Below are 15679 nucleotides of genomic sequence, written 5' to 3' on the forward strand. Positions count from 1 at the left end.
CATTTTTTACTACAGGCTTTGGCAGGATTTGGCAGTCTTTTGACCAAAGTTTGGCAGGATCTGTAATTTAAATATGGTCACCCTGGTTACCGTTGTCTGCCTCAGTCGTGATTTACTGATGAGGCTGAACGACCGTTGCGTTCTACGAATCCTTACTAATATTATTTGGCTTGTTTGGGGCACTGCCATGTCCAAACACAGACTATAGGATACTTTACATCTCGGAAAAAAATTCGGTGATCTAGTAATAAATGCTAGGGTAGTTGACTAGTACATTGGACAGTACTACTCATTGGACAGATCATAAAAACACAATAAAATATGCCTGTTTTTAAAGTAATTATAGAACGCCTGATTTTTAAGAAAAACAGGTAGTTTTTAAAGCAACCTTAATAAAATATGTAGTGTTTTTGTGCTCTGTCCAATGACTAGTACTGTCCAATCACTAGTCATGTTCACCCTATAAAAGAGTAATTATATAGTCTGTCAAGAAAGTCATGACAGGCGGTAAAATTTTAAATGAAATAAAAAATAAGAGAACTTTATTACTTCGAGATAAAAATGTGTAAGGTGACAATATTTAAAATGTAATAAGCGTTCTCTGTGAAAATACAAAGAAAAAAATACATCTTTTAAGCGTGATTACGTTTAGAAAATTTTCCCGCCTGTCATGACTTTCTTGACGCACTGTACCTAGTATCTTAGGTTTTTTGTGAGGAGTTTCATTTTCCAATAGCGTTGTTAATTATTATCAGCCAATGTTGAGTTAGCCAATGAAAAGCGCTACACCGGCTACAGAATAAATTCAAGCACAATTCGAGCATAACCTACATATTATATTCTGTGGCATAACGGAGTCAAAATTGGGCACCACTAAATGCGAGTCTAAGGAGCTGTTTCACCACTTCCTGTTAAGTGCCAGATAGGCTATCCACCACTTAACTTGACAGATACAGTATGGAGAATCTGTCAAAAGAGTTGTGGATAGCCTATCCAGCACTTATCAGGAAGTCATAGGCGTAAAAAAGTTGACCAATCAACGGCACTTTTCAGCATCATCATCATCTAGTGTCGTCTTCATATCGAAGTTCGGCGGTGACGCCCTCAACACCCGCGTTCGGTTCACGCGCGATAAACAAAATAGTTTACCGCGCGGGAACCGTTCCGGGATAAACACTTTCCCGGGACTCAACGTGTCTCTATACATTTCAGCAAAATCGATGCAGTGGTTTGGCAGGCGCGGTCGCAGCCTGAAATTTTGGAGTGGGTCACTCACTATACCAAAAATTTATTGTCAAAAATTTCCTTTTATTATTTGGCAAGATTTTGAGATTTTTCAATTTGATCTTAGATTTTGGGGGGGGGGGGGGGGGTCATGGCCCCTGTGACCCCTTCCTTTCGGAAAAACCTGCGAAAGTCGACCAAACAATATTGGAATTCAACGACCAACACTTGCACATTCCACTCGATGGTGCGGACAGGTATCTGACCGGTATGCAAATCGTTTAATTGCCTTGCCTGTGATCGATCGCGCCAGATATACTTTCAACATGATGATGAAATGTTTGTGGTTGACGAAGATGTAGGAAGCCATCGACGACAGTTATTTGTTTTTTGGGTTCCGTACCCAAATGGAAAAAAACGGGAACCCTTATAGATTCGTCAAATTGTTAGCCATCGACGAAAAGTAGTTACTGGTTTTTAGGGTTTATCATAGATGATAGATCCTAATAGATTCGTCTTGTCTGCAGGTCTATCCGTCCGTATGTCACAGTTACTTTTCTCCGAAACTGTACATTGCCTATTTATTCCTCGATGCCGAAATAAAAGGCACAGAATCCTTAATAATAAATAAATAGGAAAAATGGCGATGGGCAGGGCATTTCTCATAGAAACATAGAAACCAAAAGTCTTTCGCTATTTTCACAAAGAACTATACAGGGTGTAATAAAACAGAGTTATACTTAAGGGTTTGTATGAGTATCCTGTATCGAGTTTTATGTTAAAGCGGCAAACAAAAATCATTTTTTTTGCGCTGCCACTTTCACAGTGCATTCTATAATAGGGACACATTCACCTTAAAGTTTATTTTTCGTAAATCGTAGCTTTAAACACAAGAGCCCTTCTTTAATGCCAAGTGGTTATGGTTGGTGGTATTCCAAAGGTCATCACTCTATGCTCAATGATCCGATATCCGACATCCAATACGACTGTCCGACACGCTGTCCGACATGACACCCGACACGAGGTCAACGACAGACAAAAACAGACTGACTAATGAGTACTTATGTTTAATTTAGATTGGGTTTTGTTGTATCCTTAGTCACAGTATTGGGGCAAATCTTTGGTGCATCTGTTGTTGGTTGTTGGCATATTTTTATCCTTACTAATATTATAATAAATGCGAAATTGTGTCTGTGTGTATGTCTGTTGCCTTTTAACGCTTAACCCATCAATCCCTAGCCGGCTGCCGCATAACAATTGAATATATATTGTGTCTGCGATACCCACGATGGAGGTGTTAAAAGGCTGAACCGATTAAACTTTTCAACGAACTAGTTAACGAATTTGGTATGGAGATATATGATACTTTGAGAGACGGGAAAGGATAGGATTTTGTTGCAGAAAAAGTACGGTGCGCGATAAACAAATTTTGCCGCAAATCGACGGAGTTGCCGTCGATATCTATTAATGATTAATCTATACCTCTTTAACATTTACATGTTATATCCAATATCTATTGACAAAAGTAGATTATAGCTTTAAAACATAAGATTAAATAATGGCACAGTATACTGCAACGTGCCATTTGGCGTAACGTGCCATTTTGTAATTCGGTGTAATTGCAGACCGTGGCCATGTGACCCTTAAGGTCGCGCCATCTGAGTTTCGGCCTCAACGCAGGGCCAGCCCTAATATGGTAAGGGCACACACCGAACGCCCTTAGTCTAGAATGTTTCCTGTTTGTGCACTAGCGGAAAATACCTGATCTAGATTACTTTAAACTAGCAAAATCTGGAAAACCTTAGACCTAGTAAGTCCGGATAGGAAGCTTGGAAAATCAATAGTATTTTTCTTTAGTTTTGACAAATAATTTAGAAAAATACTTTTTTCGGTAAGTATACCAAAGCTTGGAAAATCCAAGATACAGATTTTCCACTGATGACTAAGCTATACTAATCTTAGTCAGTCATCAGTATCTATGGTTATTTCCGTTTTTGGCGTTGTTAGAAAAAAATTACTAAAAGATTAAAGGAACTATAAGATTTTTTTCGTTTATGAATCTCTAACTCTACGGTATTTGAAAATGCACAAAATTTAAGACTTAAGACATCCATAAGTTATAATAAGAAAAAAAGTTGGTCCGTCTGTCTGTACATTTCACTTCGTCACAGTTGAACAGATGGTGCTGCGATTGCAATTATTGATACATCTTTGAATATATCAATAATGGTATATATCAATAATGGAATAATGGGATAAGGGGATTGGGCCTCCGGTAAACTCACTCACTCGGCGAAACACAGCGCAAGCGCTGTTCTCTATCGTATTTCTCAGATAGGTTGTGGATAGCTATCCGGCACTTATCAGGAAGTGATGAAACAGTCCGTAAGTGTGGTAAGACTTGGTATTGAAATGTTTTTGATTATTTTTAATGTACAATTACTTAATGTTTTACCAAATAAAATTTCTTTCCTTCTTTCTTCTTTAAGCACCCAGATTACTATTACAAACATCCTACAAACGTTTCAATTTCGTAATAGTATAGTGATTAATTTGTTAAAAGCCTACCGCGGCAGGGTCGGGCGGACCTCGCGTTTGACAAAACCGGCGGTACAAGGCCGCGGTGCACTGCTCCGGCACATTGATGTGGGAACGTAGATCCACCAATAAAATGGTATGCGTCGTTTATATTCAGCCCTGTTGGGCAGGGAAGTTAGCAGGAAAGTGGGCCGCGCGAGGATGTAGTCACTCGCGCTGCTATTTTTCATGCCTAGGGTTGCCAGGTCGCTTAGCCAAAAAGCCGGACAAAGGAGCCAGCTTGGCCGGACATTTGTACAAAAAAGTCCTGCTATCGAGTACTTAGAATCTCAACTTTTAGTGTAGGAATACGTTCGTAATTTTCTGTTTTATTAAAAACAATTTTACATACAATTTTACATTTTATTAGGTGTAAAACCTTCTAAAAATATTAGATTTTCATATAAAATTATCGATTCAAAGCTCTACAAAAGCCGGACTCCTCTTAATTTTGGCCGGACAAGCAATCAAAAAGCAACGGACGCCTGGCAACCCTAGTCCGCTGCTGCTGCCCGACGTGGCAAGTACATAGAGGGCTGAGTGTTAAACGTTCACTCGCGTCGTTACTGCCGCAAGTATTCATGGCAATATGGCCGGTCGGTGTTCGTCCTAACAGGCAAGGCTACAGGATGTCGCGATGGGCCTGCACGATGCAATGTGTACGGTCGTTGGCAGAGTTGCGGTAGAGTTGTAGTGGGTAGATCGACGCCAGGGGAATCCCACATACCCCGGCCGATATCTCCAATCCAGGAATTGTGAAATTTCCCTATGTACAAAAAATATGTTGCCTGCAACTCCGTTGCTAAGAAGTTCACGCGGGAACCGTAAATATTGCCGCGATCATGTCTTTTGTGTCAGTTTTTTTTATGAAATAAGGGGGCAAACGAGCAAACGGGTCACCTGATGGGAAGCAACTACCGTCACCCATGGACACTCGCAGCATCAGAAGAGCTGCAGGTGCTTTGCCGGCCTTTTAAGAGGGTTGTTGTGTGTGCTAGTAACGACCTCTGCTCCGACATTTACCGTTTACTTAATATTCTCTATTGTGTCCTACTTGTTGACTCACTTTCGGCTCCATAACTTTAAGGAGAACGGTCCTAAAACAAAAAAAAAAATTGTTGTATCTAGCAATTCAACATCGTGTAGAGTACAACTAAATCATGGTTCGTACGTATAAGGCTATGGTGTTGGCGGGGCGAGGCCGACGTACAGACGGACGAATCGTACGTTTTATTATGTAACAACCGTTTTTATGGTTTTTGCTACAAAAACTGTACTAATTAGCTATGTTGCCAAGTACCTACTCCATGTTTTTATGTGAATAAAGAATTAAAGCGTGTATAAAGGAAAAAAATCATTTCTTAAATCCTAAGAAATGATTTTCTTCTGTATCTTTTTTTTTATAAAATAAGGGGGCAAACGGGAAAACGGGTCACCTGATGAAAAGCAACTTCCGTCGCCCATGGACACTCGCAGCATCAAAAGAGCTGCAGGTGCGTTGTCGGCCTTTTAAGAAGGAATAGGGTAATAGGGGATGGTAGGGAAGGGAATAGGGGAGGGTAGGAAAGGAATAGGAGAGGATAGGGAAGGGAATTGGGCCTCTATTATCTAAGCCATTATCTAAGTCAATAGCTATTTATTTCTCTCGACTGAAGAATAGAGAAGAGAAAATACTTGTAGTTATAATATGTCCTCTGATGTTCCACATACAACTACAATATTATGTTTTCTTCTCTATTCTTCTAAACTCTATCTATATCCATGCAGCGTAATATAAAGCCGTCCTCGATAGAGGGACTATCCATCACAAGAATAATTTATCAATTCGAACCACTAGTATCTGGGTAGTAATAGTTCCAGAGACGTTCAAAAAAACAATCTTTTCAGCTTTATAATGTTACTAGACGTTCCGCGCGGCTTCACCCGCGTAAATAAGATACTTTACAGACAAATTAGTCCACAAAAAATAGCAAAAAATATGATCCTTCATGTTGTCTACTTCTTATCTGTGCCAAATAACATAAAAATTGCTTCAGAAGTTTTTTTCCTCTATTTCTTTGCTCCTATTAGTCTTAGCGTGATAAAATATATCGTATAGCCTTCCTCTATAAATGGGCTATCTAACACTGAACATTTTTTTCAAATCGGACCAGTAGTTCCTGAGATTAGCCCTTTCAATTAATTTCCCCCCCGTTTTTTCCACATTTTCCTCTATTTTTTCGCTCCTATTAGTCTTAGTGATAAAATATAGCCTATAGCCTTCCTCGATAAATGGGCTATCTAACACTGCAATAATTTATTAAATCGGACCAGTACTTCCTGAGATTAGCGCGTTCAAACAAAAAACAAACTCTTCCACTTTATAATATTACTAGCTGTCCCTGTAAACTTCGTGTCACTTTAAAACCTTCCCTGGACTTCTACGAATATTTTAAGGCTAAAATCAACCCAATCCGTTCAACCGTTTTCGAGTTTTAGCGCGACTAACACATTTGAAAATCCATTTTTATATATAAGACTAGCTGTTCCGGTGAACTTCGTGTCACTTTAAAACCTTCCCTGGACTTCGAGGATTATTTTAAGAATAAAATCAGCCCATCCGTTTAGCTGTTTTCGAGTTTTAGCGCGACTAACACATTTGAAAATCCATTTTTATATGGCTGCTGTTAAGCGGGTTTTGAGTTAATAATGCAGTTTTGTTCTTTATAACATAAGATTTACGACAGTGAAATCCATTTTTTTGAAAACCCACTGTGGCATATTCTAGAGTACAAAAATGGTTAATGCTTATTCCTGTAAGTGAGGTTTTGTGTACAGCATTTATGTAGTATGTTTCTAAAATGATTTGCGCTGAAACCGCTGAACCGATTTTGATAACATTTTGTATGCGGATACTTTGAATCAATTACAATGACCTAGTAGATACTTTTTGTCCCGGAAAATGTACGGTTCCTGTGCAGTCAACAACAATGAATTTGGCATAAGATATCGATATTGAGTACATGTAGATATTACGTAAGGTTTTGGAGAAGGACATAGGATAATATTATTTATCATGGAAAATTTAAGCTGCTGAACCGATTTTGATTAAATTTAGTTAATGTAGAAATAATTAGTTTATCACATGCAGAGTTGGGCAAAAAGTAATTAGTAATTTTAATCAGATTACAAATTAATTAGATTGATGAAGTAATTGTGCATTTGAAATTACCCGTAAGTTGATTAACAATAATATGTATAAAATGTATTCTAAATTCTAATTATTTTAGTTTGCAATTAGATTAATAATTCAATTAGACTAACGAGTATTTCAATAATTATGCCCAATGTCCAATGCTGGTAATTATAATATATAAAAAAACTCCCACACCGATTTCGGGGCGGTGGCCGGTTTCAATAAAACCAGGCCAGTTACGCATGAGTAATATCATAGTGCCCAAGTGTGTGCGCAATACACAAGAGCACTCTGGTTTCAATGAAACCAGCCCAGTTACGCAGGAGTAATTTTATAGTGCCCAAATACACACGCGCGATACATAAGAGCACTCTGCGGGAAGCGCGCACTTTTCCGATACATAACGCATACCAAATATCATCAAAATCCATGTAGTGGTATAAGCAGAAATCATTTTATTTAACGCCTGGGAACCGTACATTTTTCCGAGACAAAAAGGATCCTATGGCCTTTTCCGGGACTCAAAGTATCTCCATACCAAGTTTCATCAAAATCTGTTTAGCGGTTTAGGCGCAAAATAGGAAATTTTATAACGCAGTAACCGTACATTTTTAAAGACACTAATTATCTTATGTCCTTTCACGAGAGTCAAAGTATGTGCACACCAATTTTCATCAAAATCGGTTCAGCGGCTTAGGCGCAAAAACAGTCCAAACCGTTCAGCCGTTTTCGAGTTTTAGCGCGACTAACACATTTGAAAATCCATTTTTAACCCCCGACAAAAAAGAGGGGTGTTATAAGTTTGACGTGTCTGTCTGTTTGTCTGTCTGTCTGTCTGTTTGTCTGTGTGTGTATCTGTCCGTGGCATCGTAGCATCCAAACGGGTGGACCGATTTTGATCTAGTTTTTTTTTTGTTTGAAAGCTGACAAGATCGAGAGTGTTCTTAGCTATAATTCATCATCATCAGCCTGCTCAGTGCTGGACAATCAGGGTTTATCTGGTTCATGAAAGGCCGTTAGCAACTTGTAGTCGATTGATGGGTTTTATATTTCATTCTGGTTGGTGACATTTGTGAATATACACGTATACACATAATAATGGAAAGTTGACCTGGTGCTGCAGCATCACCTGGTAATCAATAGGATATCCAATTCCTCGCCAACTTAGAGCAGAGGTTTCGTGTTTGGGCTCATTTTAATTGCGACAGCCAGTAAGATGTATATAAAGTATAAACAGTAAATATTTACATGCTGCTGCTGCAGCATCACCTGGATTTTATAGGTACCGAGCTTCTTATGAACCCAAAGTGGAGGTTTCATATTTGGGCTCATATTAACGGCCTCATCGAAAAGGACAGTGATAGATGGTAATCATGAGAATATAATTCTGTTGATAGGAATTATTCTTCACTATAACCAACACAAGTTTAAAAAGTATGAAATAAAATTAAATTAAGAAATTTAAAAAAAACCCCGCCAAAACAACTTTAAAAAGTAATGAAATAATATTTACTGCCTTTAAGTTCAAATAATTCCTAACCTGTGTAAAGTAATATTTTAGTCCATAATTGTTGTCAAGGTGTGTCGGGGGACCACTAATGTAGATGTTTGATTTCGCTTAACAAGTTTAAGAGGATACACCAGGACCTAGAGAAATGAAAAGAAAGTACGTGTAATATCTATAGCTGTCTCCCTTACCTCAAGCCTATACCGCAGAACGCGATAGAGGCAACTGCAGAAAATCGACGATTCGTTGTCCCCTGATTCCTTCTCCAAAACTTAACCGATTTAAGTAATTTTTTTCATTAGAGATTAAAGAAAGGCGTGAGTTGTTCCTATGTTTTATTTTTTTTGTATAATCTAGCCAAATCTGTTTTCTGGGTGTTTAAACACAGCGGAAAATCTGGCCATTTTTTTGGGTTTTTGAACGTTCATATCATATTTAATAATTAAATTATGAAAAAAAAAGAAAACATAGGGACATTTTAGTAGTAGTAGAAAAAAGGGCGGTGTGGACTCCTCTTAAGAGGATTCCACACCGCCATTTTTTCCATACAAACGTTGTCCCCTGTTTCCTCCCTGGATAATGCTAGTAGAGTTATAATTTTTTTCCTGAATATCTACGGCCACTAATACAATGTCCCTATGTTTTCTTTTTTTTCATAATTTAATTATTAAATAAGATATGAACGTTCAAAAACCCAAAAAAATGGCCAGATTTTCCACTGTGTTCAAACGTCCAGAAAACAGATTTGGATAGATTATACAAAAAAAGCAAAACATAGGAACACAGCTCAAGCCTTTTTTTAATCTTTAATGAAAAAAGTACTTAAATCGGTTAAGTTTTGGAGAAGGAATCAGGGGACAACGAATCGTTGATTTTCTGGATTTTCTGCAGTTGTCTCTATCGCGTTCTGCGGTATAGGCTTGAGGTAAGGGAGACAGCTATAGATATTACACGTACTTTTTTTTCATTTCTCTAGCCGCTGTGGTATCCTCTTAAGGATCAATAATTCACAGCGATCTGAATCGAGATAGGTATAATCAGCGACTTGGCGGTTGTAGGTTGCAGTTTACTTGGCGGTCACCGACACACTGTGACAACAATAATTATGGACTAAAATAGGTATTACTTTACACAAGTTAGGAATTATTTGAACTTAAAGGCAGTAAATATTATTTCATTACTTTTTAAAGTTGTTTTCGCGGGGGTTTTTTTAAATTTCTTAATATTTATATAAGATAATAATAGTCTTAATAGATGTTAGTATAGTTATTGTGAGTTGTGACTATAGTCTATAAGTCGAGTTTTAAGAATCGCAATGTTTTGACATTGGCTGGCTGCTGTATCGGTTGTCGCCACTCAACGGAACGATAAGCGTCGGGTTTCGTTCGCAGAACTGGTGTTCTCAGTACCACAGAATATATATTAGCAACCAGTACTCAGAGAGTACCTATCAGCCTATAGTTATATACGACTTATATAGAACCTAAATATTGCATTTAAGGAGTGAGCACACTGGATGCGCGTATCGCACACTGTGTCGGGGCGCAGCGGATTTCCGCTTCCATACAAATTGTATGGAGGCGGATTTTTGCGATGAGCCCCGGCACGCTGAGCCCCGGCACGGCCCGTCTCAGTGTGCTCAATCCTTTAGCCCTCTAACTCAGTGTTCCGCAAACTTTTTGTGTTTTGTTTTTGGAGGTACAACACAAATTAATCAGCGTGTAGGCCGGGGTGCTCTGTTCCCAGTTCCCATTCCTTTCGTCGATCGTCCTGAGATGTTGCCTTTTTGGTCCTTATAAACTAGGAATATGTAGGTAAAATGTCATTTTTTGTGGCACACCAACTTTTGCGGAACACTGCTCTAACTAGCAATAATGAAATTATAAGAATAAAAGAATAAAGTGGCTGGCTTTGGAAAAGATGACGGGATAAGTTAGAATTACACAAATAAGAGCCAGGCTGGCCTACGGCTGCGATGGATCGGGATGCAATGGAAGACTTTGGGGGAGGCCTTTGCCCAGCTATGGGACAGCTGATACTCGCGATCATGTCCACTTTAAAAAACTAGTGGTATTGAGGAACTGCCGCGGTTAAGTATTGCATAGAAATATAGCTAGTCTACACTCTACACGCATAAGTACGTCTAGTCGCACGCACACAAACAAAGTCTGTTGAACTGAAACGACGTTAGGTGATGTGTTAGGATTATTTTCGTTTCTTGATTAAGGCGTCGCGTTCATATGCAAAATTATAGCTTAATAACTAGATTAAATTTTCACTCGTTGCTGCGATGCCATGGCCAGACACAATCACAAACGGAAAGATACGTAAACGATCAATCTTGTTACCATCCCCCTTTTTCACCGGGGCTAAAACTTGAAAGAGTAGGCTCTTTTTCGTGGGGGCTTAAACGTGTATTTTGAAAGATAAGGCTTATGTTTCCTCTATCATAACGGTTCTAAATATCTACACGTGATGGAGCTATCCACACTATCAGATGGCACAGGTAGCTGCGCAATGCGCCCGCGCCGGCGTGGGCGGCACGCTGTGAGGTACAAGGTACGAGAGGTCTGCGTTTTAATAATCATCATTCATCACGAATTGTGTCGTTAAAACTTTTACTCAATCAATATTTATTTTTCAAGAATATAGAGGTATAATGGGCTCAGCAGATGACAAAATTCATACTTCTAGTAATATTAAATGGCAAAATGTGTTTGTCTGTCTGTCTGAAGAGATAACAGATTTCTCTTTACGCTTAAACCACTGAACCGATTTTGCTGAAAGATATGGAGATACTTTGCGGCTCGGAAAAGGATATTATTTGCATTGGATCATCATCTAGTCTGAAATAATAACATTAAGCCTGAGTAAAATATTGTACACATATTAATTTATATGGCAATACGTTTGCCGGATCAACTCTAGTATTCTTTTTCAATTTTATTTTAAGAATTCATCTAAAATATTATGATTTCATAGAGAAAGACAGGCACAAAGTTTAAATCGCTACCTCCCATACCTTGTTATCAAACAGGTATGTTGATCGCATTGAGCTAAGGACACCCGGCGAATTGTCGACGAAATTCGAGAATTTCTCGCCTCGGGGAAGTGGGGAAGGGGGGAGGTGGGGAGGCAGGAAACTAGATTAGCATAATTAGCAATCATTGTCGCAATGTCTGCGATAATTGATTCATATAAAATTACTATAGAAAGAATTTAGGAAATTGATACTGTAGGATTAGGAAATAGAAATATAGGTAGAGTTACACAATAAATACGGTATACGTTTTGGTCCTTCAAGCGTCTTTTGAAATATCTTAGACAAGGACATTGTAGAGCGTATTCACTGCATAATCATTTTAGGATACCTAGGCTACGCACAACTTTAGGCTTCTTAGGCGAAACTAGGGGGTGCAAAATTATAATCTACCCTTGTTCCGTTCCCTTCATTTACTTGATTTTGCTAAAGTGCCTGATAGACGTACGAACTTAAAGTACGCTATATACGCGTATTTTAAGTTCGCGACCTTACTCGGCTCGCGTCGGTGACACACGAGAATCGCTCACTCCGGATTACCATGCAGGCTCGCGGCTCTTTGCTGACGCACAGGCGATTAAGATCGTCGAGCCATAAGTCCGCGTACTTACTCGCACGTCTGTCACCCCCTTAAGCGCAGAGATATTAAATGATTTTAAAAACACATTCATCACAACTCAGCTCTGAGCTTCAGCCTAACACTAGATATAACCCTAAGGGCTTCTGAAACATATTACCTCGGTATGCTTATTCCCTTAGAGCCAGTCCACACGGCGCGTTGCGTCATCTCTTAGCAGTCAGTGTTTCAATGTAATTTTTCGTTTTCCAGACGATGGAGAGCCGCGTGGGGCTGGACTACATAGTGGAGCACGCGGAGTACGCGGGCAAGCTCGCCGCCGCGCTCACGTCCCCCACTCCAGCTGTTAAGAAACAGGTACTACAAAAATCAAAATATTTATTTCTTAAAAGGTTAACAAAGTTAACACTTTTAGAACGTCTACATGGGGCCTACCACAAGTTACTATAATAAATAAATGTCAGTTGTATGATGTAGGCATTTTTTTTTCCCGTGGTGCTTTCCCCTTTGTTCGGACACTAATGCCATTACAATTTGGCTGTCTCCCGCTTTGCTTGGGAAGGGAAATTGGATATCTCCTACTCGTCAGTCCTCCTACCTTCTTCTGATTAATTTCGTTGCGGGTCCCAAGACACATTTAGCTTGTCCCTCGGGCATCCCTGAGATCATATCAAAGGGTTTTCGTGGTTGGTTACCACTGTTGATCCTGATTCCTGGCGACACAGGAGTTGCAGTGGTGGGAATGTGTGGTGGGCCTTTTTGCCCGTTTAAAAAAAAAGTCCTACCACCGGTTTACTTACCATGGCTAACCAACAGAACTAGTACTTAATAATAAGGTTGTGGAAGACACTAATTCCAACTTTCATGAAATAGCTATAAACCTCCAGCATTGTGCGGGGTTGTCAGAGGTCGAGAAAACTATTTCATAAAAAAACAATAAGGTTTTTTTTTTATATTGAGTAGAAAATTTTAACAAAAGATAAGTAGGTATAAATATTCATAATCATACGTATACATGTTAAAAAAGCTAAGGGTAGTGGGTCGCGAAATGTTTTTCATACTGGAGGGGGTCGCATCATGAAGACGATTGAAAAACAATGCATTTAAAGTTAAAACCAAGCCAATAGAGCAGTGGTTTCCAATTTCTTTAAGTTCCTAACAATTCTAAATTATGTAGTTGAAGATCACGTACATAAACATAATACTCGGTCATTCCGTTAATCCCTACAACTAAGGCGTTTTCACGTTTTGGCCTAATTCAGGTCAAAGCGTAATAAATTAAGAGACCAAAGAACTATATAATCCTTATTATTTTATATCTGTTGCCACCGCATCGCTACTAATCCATCCATATGTCGCAGGCGACTGGTTTAAATAGCCGTTCAATCAAATAGCTAGCCCTTTGACTGAACAACGCCATTTAATCACACGTCTAGCTTTTATATTGAATATTTTAGTCGCTCAAAACGTTCAACACTACAGCTGATTCAAAAGCCGCCGTCTAATTGAAGTAGTTCAGCGCGCACCGCTGCGGCGCTAGGTGCGTTTTATTTACAATATGGCGTCAACTAGCAGGTGTTTGTTGGTGTTTGTGGTTGTTTTTCGGAAATAAAGTAGTTAATAAAAGTTACAAGTGTTATTAAAGAGACAAAAATTGTGGAGGCACATAAGAGTGAATTAAAATTTCAACAAATATTCGAGGAGAAATTACGGGATTATGAAATGGATGGACGCAGCCTCCCCCGAAAGGGGAGTTCGGGGGGCACAGCCCCCCGTCAAAACAAAAACAAACACAATCCAGAAAGTCCAAAAGTTGGTTAGGTTAGGTTAGAACTTAGACCACAACGCAGAGGGAGCCGAGCGAGCGCAGCGAGCGTGCTGCGGCAGCAGCCAGCGACCGCCGTCAAACAAAAGAGGGGCTCGGGGGGCGCAGCCCCCCGCCAAAACAAAAACAAACCAGTTGGCTAAGCGTCGTCTAGCTGTAGTGTTGAACGTTGTAGTCAACAAGTCGGCTAAACGACGTATAGCCGTGTGATTGAATGGCGTTGTTCAGTCAAAGGGCTAGCTGTTTGATTGAACGGCTATTTAAACCTGTCGGCTGCGACACATACATATCCAAATGCCTTACTTCTATAGAATTGGCTACGCAATCATTTAATAGTAGTACTTAAATCTTATAATAGATTTCTTTCAAAGATTCAACAGTGTTTGACAGAGCTGAAATATTTTTTTGATAGTCTCACTGAAAAGCTACGAATAATAAAAACTAAAACGATATTATTACGAGTGCACTCTACCGAACAGATCAGCGAAAAGTAGCGTAGTTTGATGCGTGTGTATGAGTTAGCGCGAGATTAGTAATTATTGTAGTTGGAGTTTACCAGCATCATTAATAAACACAACTCTTTACTTTTTTTTTTTTTTTATGAAATAAGGGGGCAAACGAGCAAACGGGTCACCTTATGGAAAGCAACTTCCGTCGCCCATGGACACTCGCAGCATCAGAAGAGCTGCAGGTGCGTTGCCGGCCTTTTAAGAGGGAATAGGGTAATAGGGGAGGGTAGGGATGGGAAGGGAATAGGGTAGGGGATTGGGCCTCCGGTAAACTCACTCACTCGGCGAAACACAGCGCAAGCGCTGTTTCACGCCGGTTTTCTGTGAGAACGTGGTATTTATCCGGTCGAGCGGGCCCATTCGTACCGAAGCATGGCTCTCCCACGTATAAAAGTTGTGTTTATCATTAATAAACACAACTCTTTACTCTTTCTTCCTTCGGGTAGTCGAAGTCGAAGGTCGATATTTAGCCAATATGTTATGTGGTATTAAATCTGAAGGAGGAAGACCTAATGTTAATGTAATCTAATGTATGAATTTGATATTCCCAGGTTTTCGAGTTGCTGTCTGCGCTGTGTGTGTACAATGCGGACGGATACGCTCGAGCCGTCGACACACTAGACAGATATAAGGTAAGACATACAATTTCTAAGGCACAAAGTGTAAATAATAATACAACAAAAACTATGAGTTCATATAACACAGCAAGAAGATCATTTCAAGAGACACAACAAGAAGAAATGAATATTGAAAAGTTTTGTCCTTCACGACTGGCGCACATCAATGTGTGCTGATCCAACGCACGGTTTCTTCTTTCTTTTTTGCAGACGATCAGCTGTCGCTTCTTACTAAATTTGAAAACAAGAAGCTTCGGCACTGGACTGCAAAAAAGTTAAAGAATACCGTTGCTCTTGCTGAATCTTAAGCTTTGACCTCGTGATATTATGGAACTGGTACCTACTGCAATTGCAAAACCACTGTTTTAAAAGTTTACCATTACCAAACTTTTTTATCTCCAGGCTCTCAAAGGTGACCGCTACCGTCTCAAGGTGGTGGTGGAGGAGCTGGCCAATGCCACCACCATTGACTACAAGACAGCACTGCTGGCCTTCGTCAACTGCCTCATCATCTCCGCACCAAGACTGCCTGACAGGATCCGCGTGAGGAACGAGTTTATTGGTAAGTAGAGAGAAGGAACGAAGCCAAAAGAATTGGTAATTTCAACCGTATATGGTTGTATGTTAC

At 39.5% G+C, this 15679-nt stretch overlaps 1 protein-coding gene across 1 annotated transcript in view; it reads left to right on the forward strand.

Moving 5' to 3' along the window:
* Positions 1-15679, forward strand: part of LOC121735819 (inverted formin-2) — a 70746-nt gene that overhangs the window by 42366 nt on the left and 12701 nt on the right. The window contains exons 3-5 of the mRNA XM_042126781.1: positions 12353-12457; positions 14986-15066; positions 15454-15613. Coding sequence (XP_041982715.1) covers positions 12356-12457; positions 14986-15066; positions 15454-15613 — 343 coding nt within the window. The 5' untranslated portion in view covers positions 12353-12355. The remainder of the gene's footprint in view (positions 1-12352; positions 12458-14985; positions 15067-15453; positions 15614-15679) is intronic.

This window comes from Aricia agestis, chromosome 18 (assembly GCF_905147365.1).
Source record: "Aricia agestis chromosome 18, ilAriAges1.1, whole genome shotgun sequence".
NCBI lineage: Eukaryota > Metazoa > Arthropoda > Insecta > Lepidoptera > Lycaenidae > Aricia > Aricia agestis.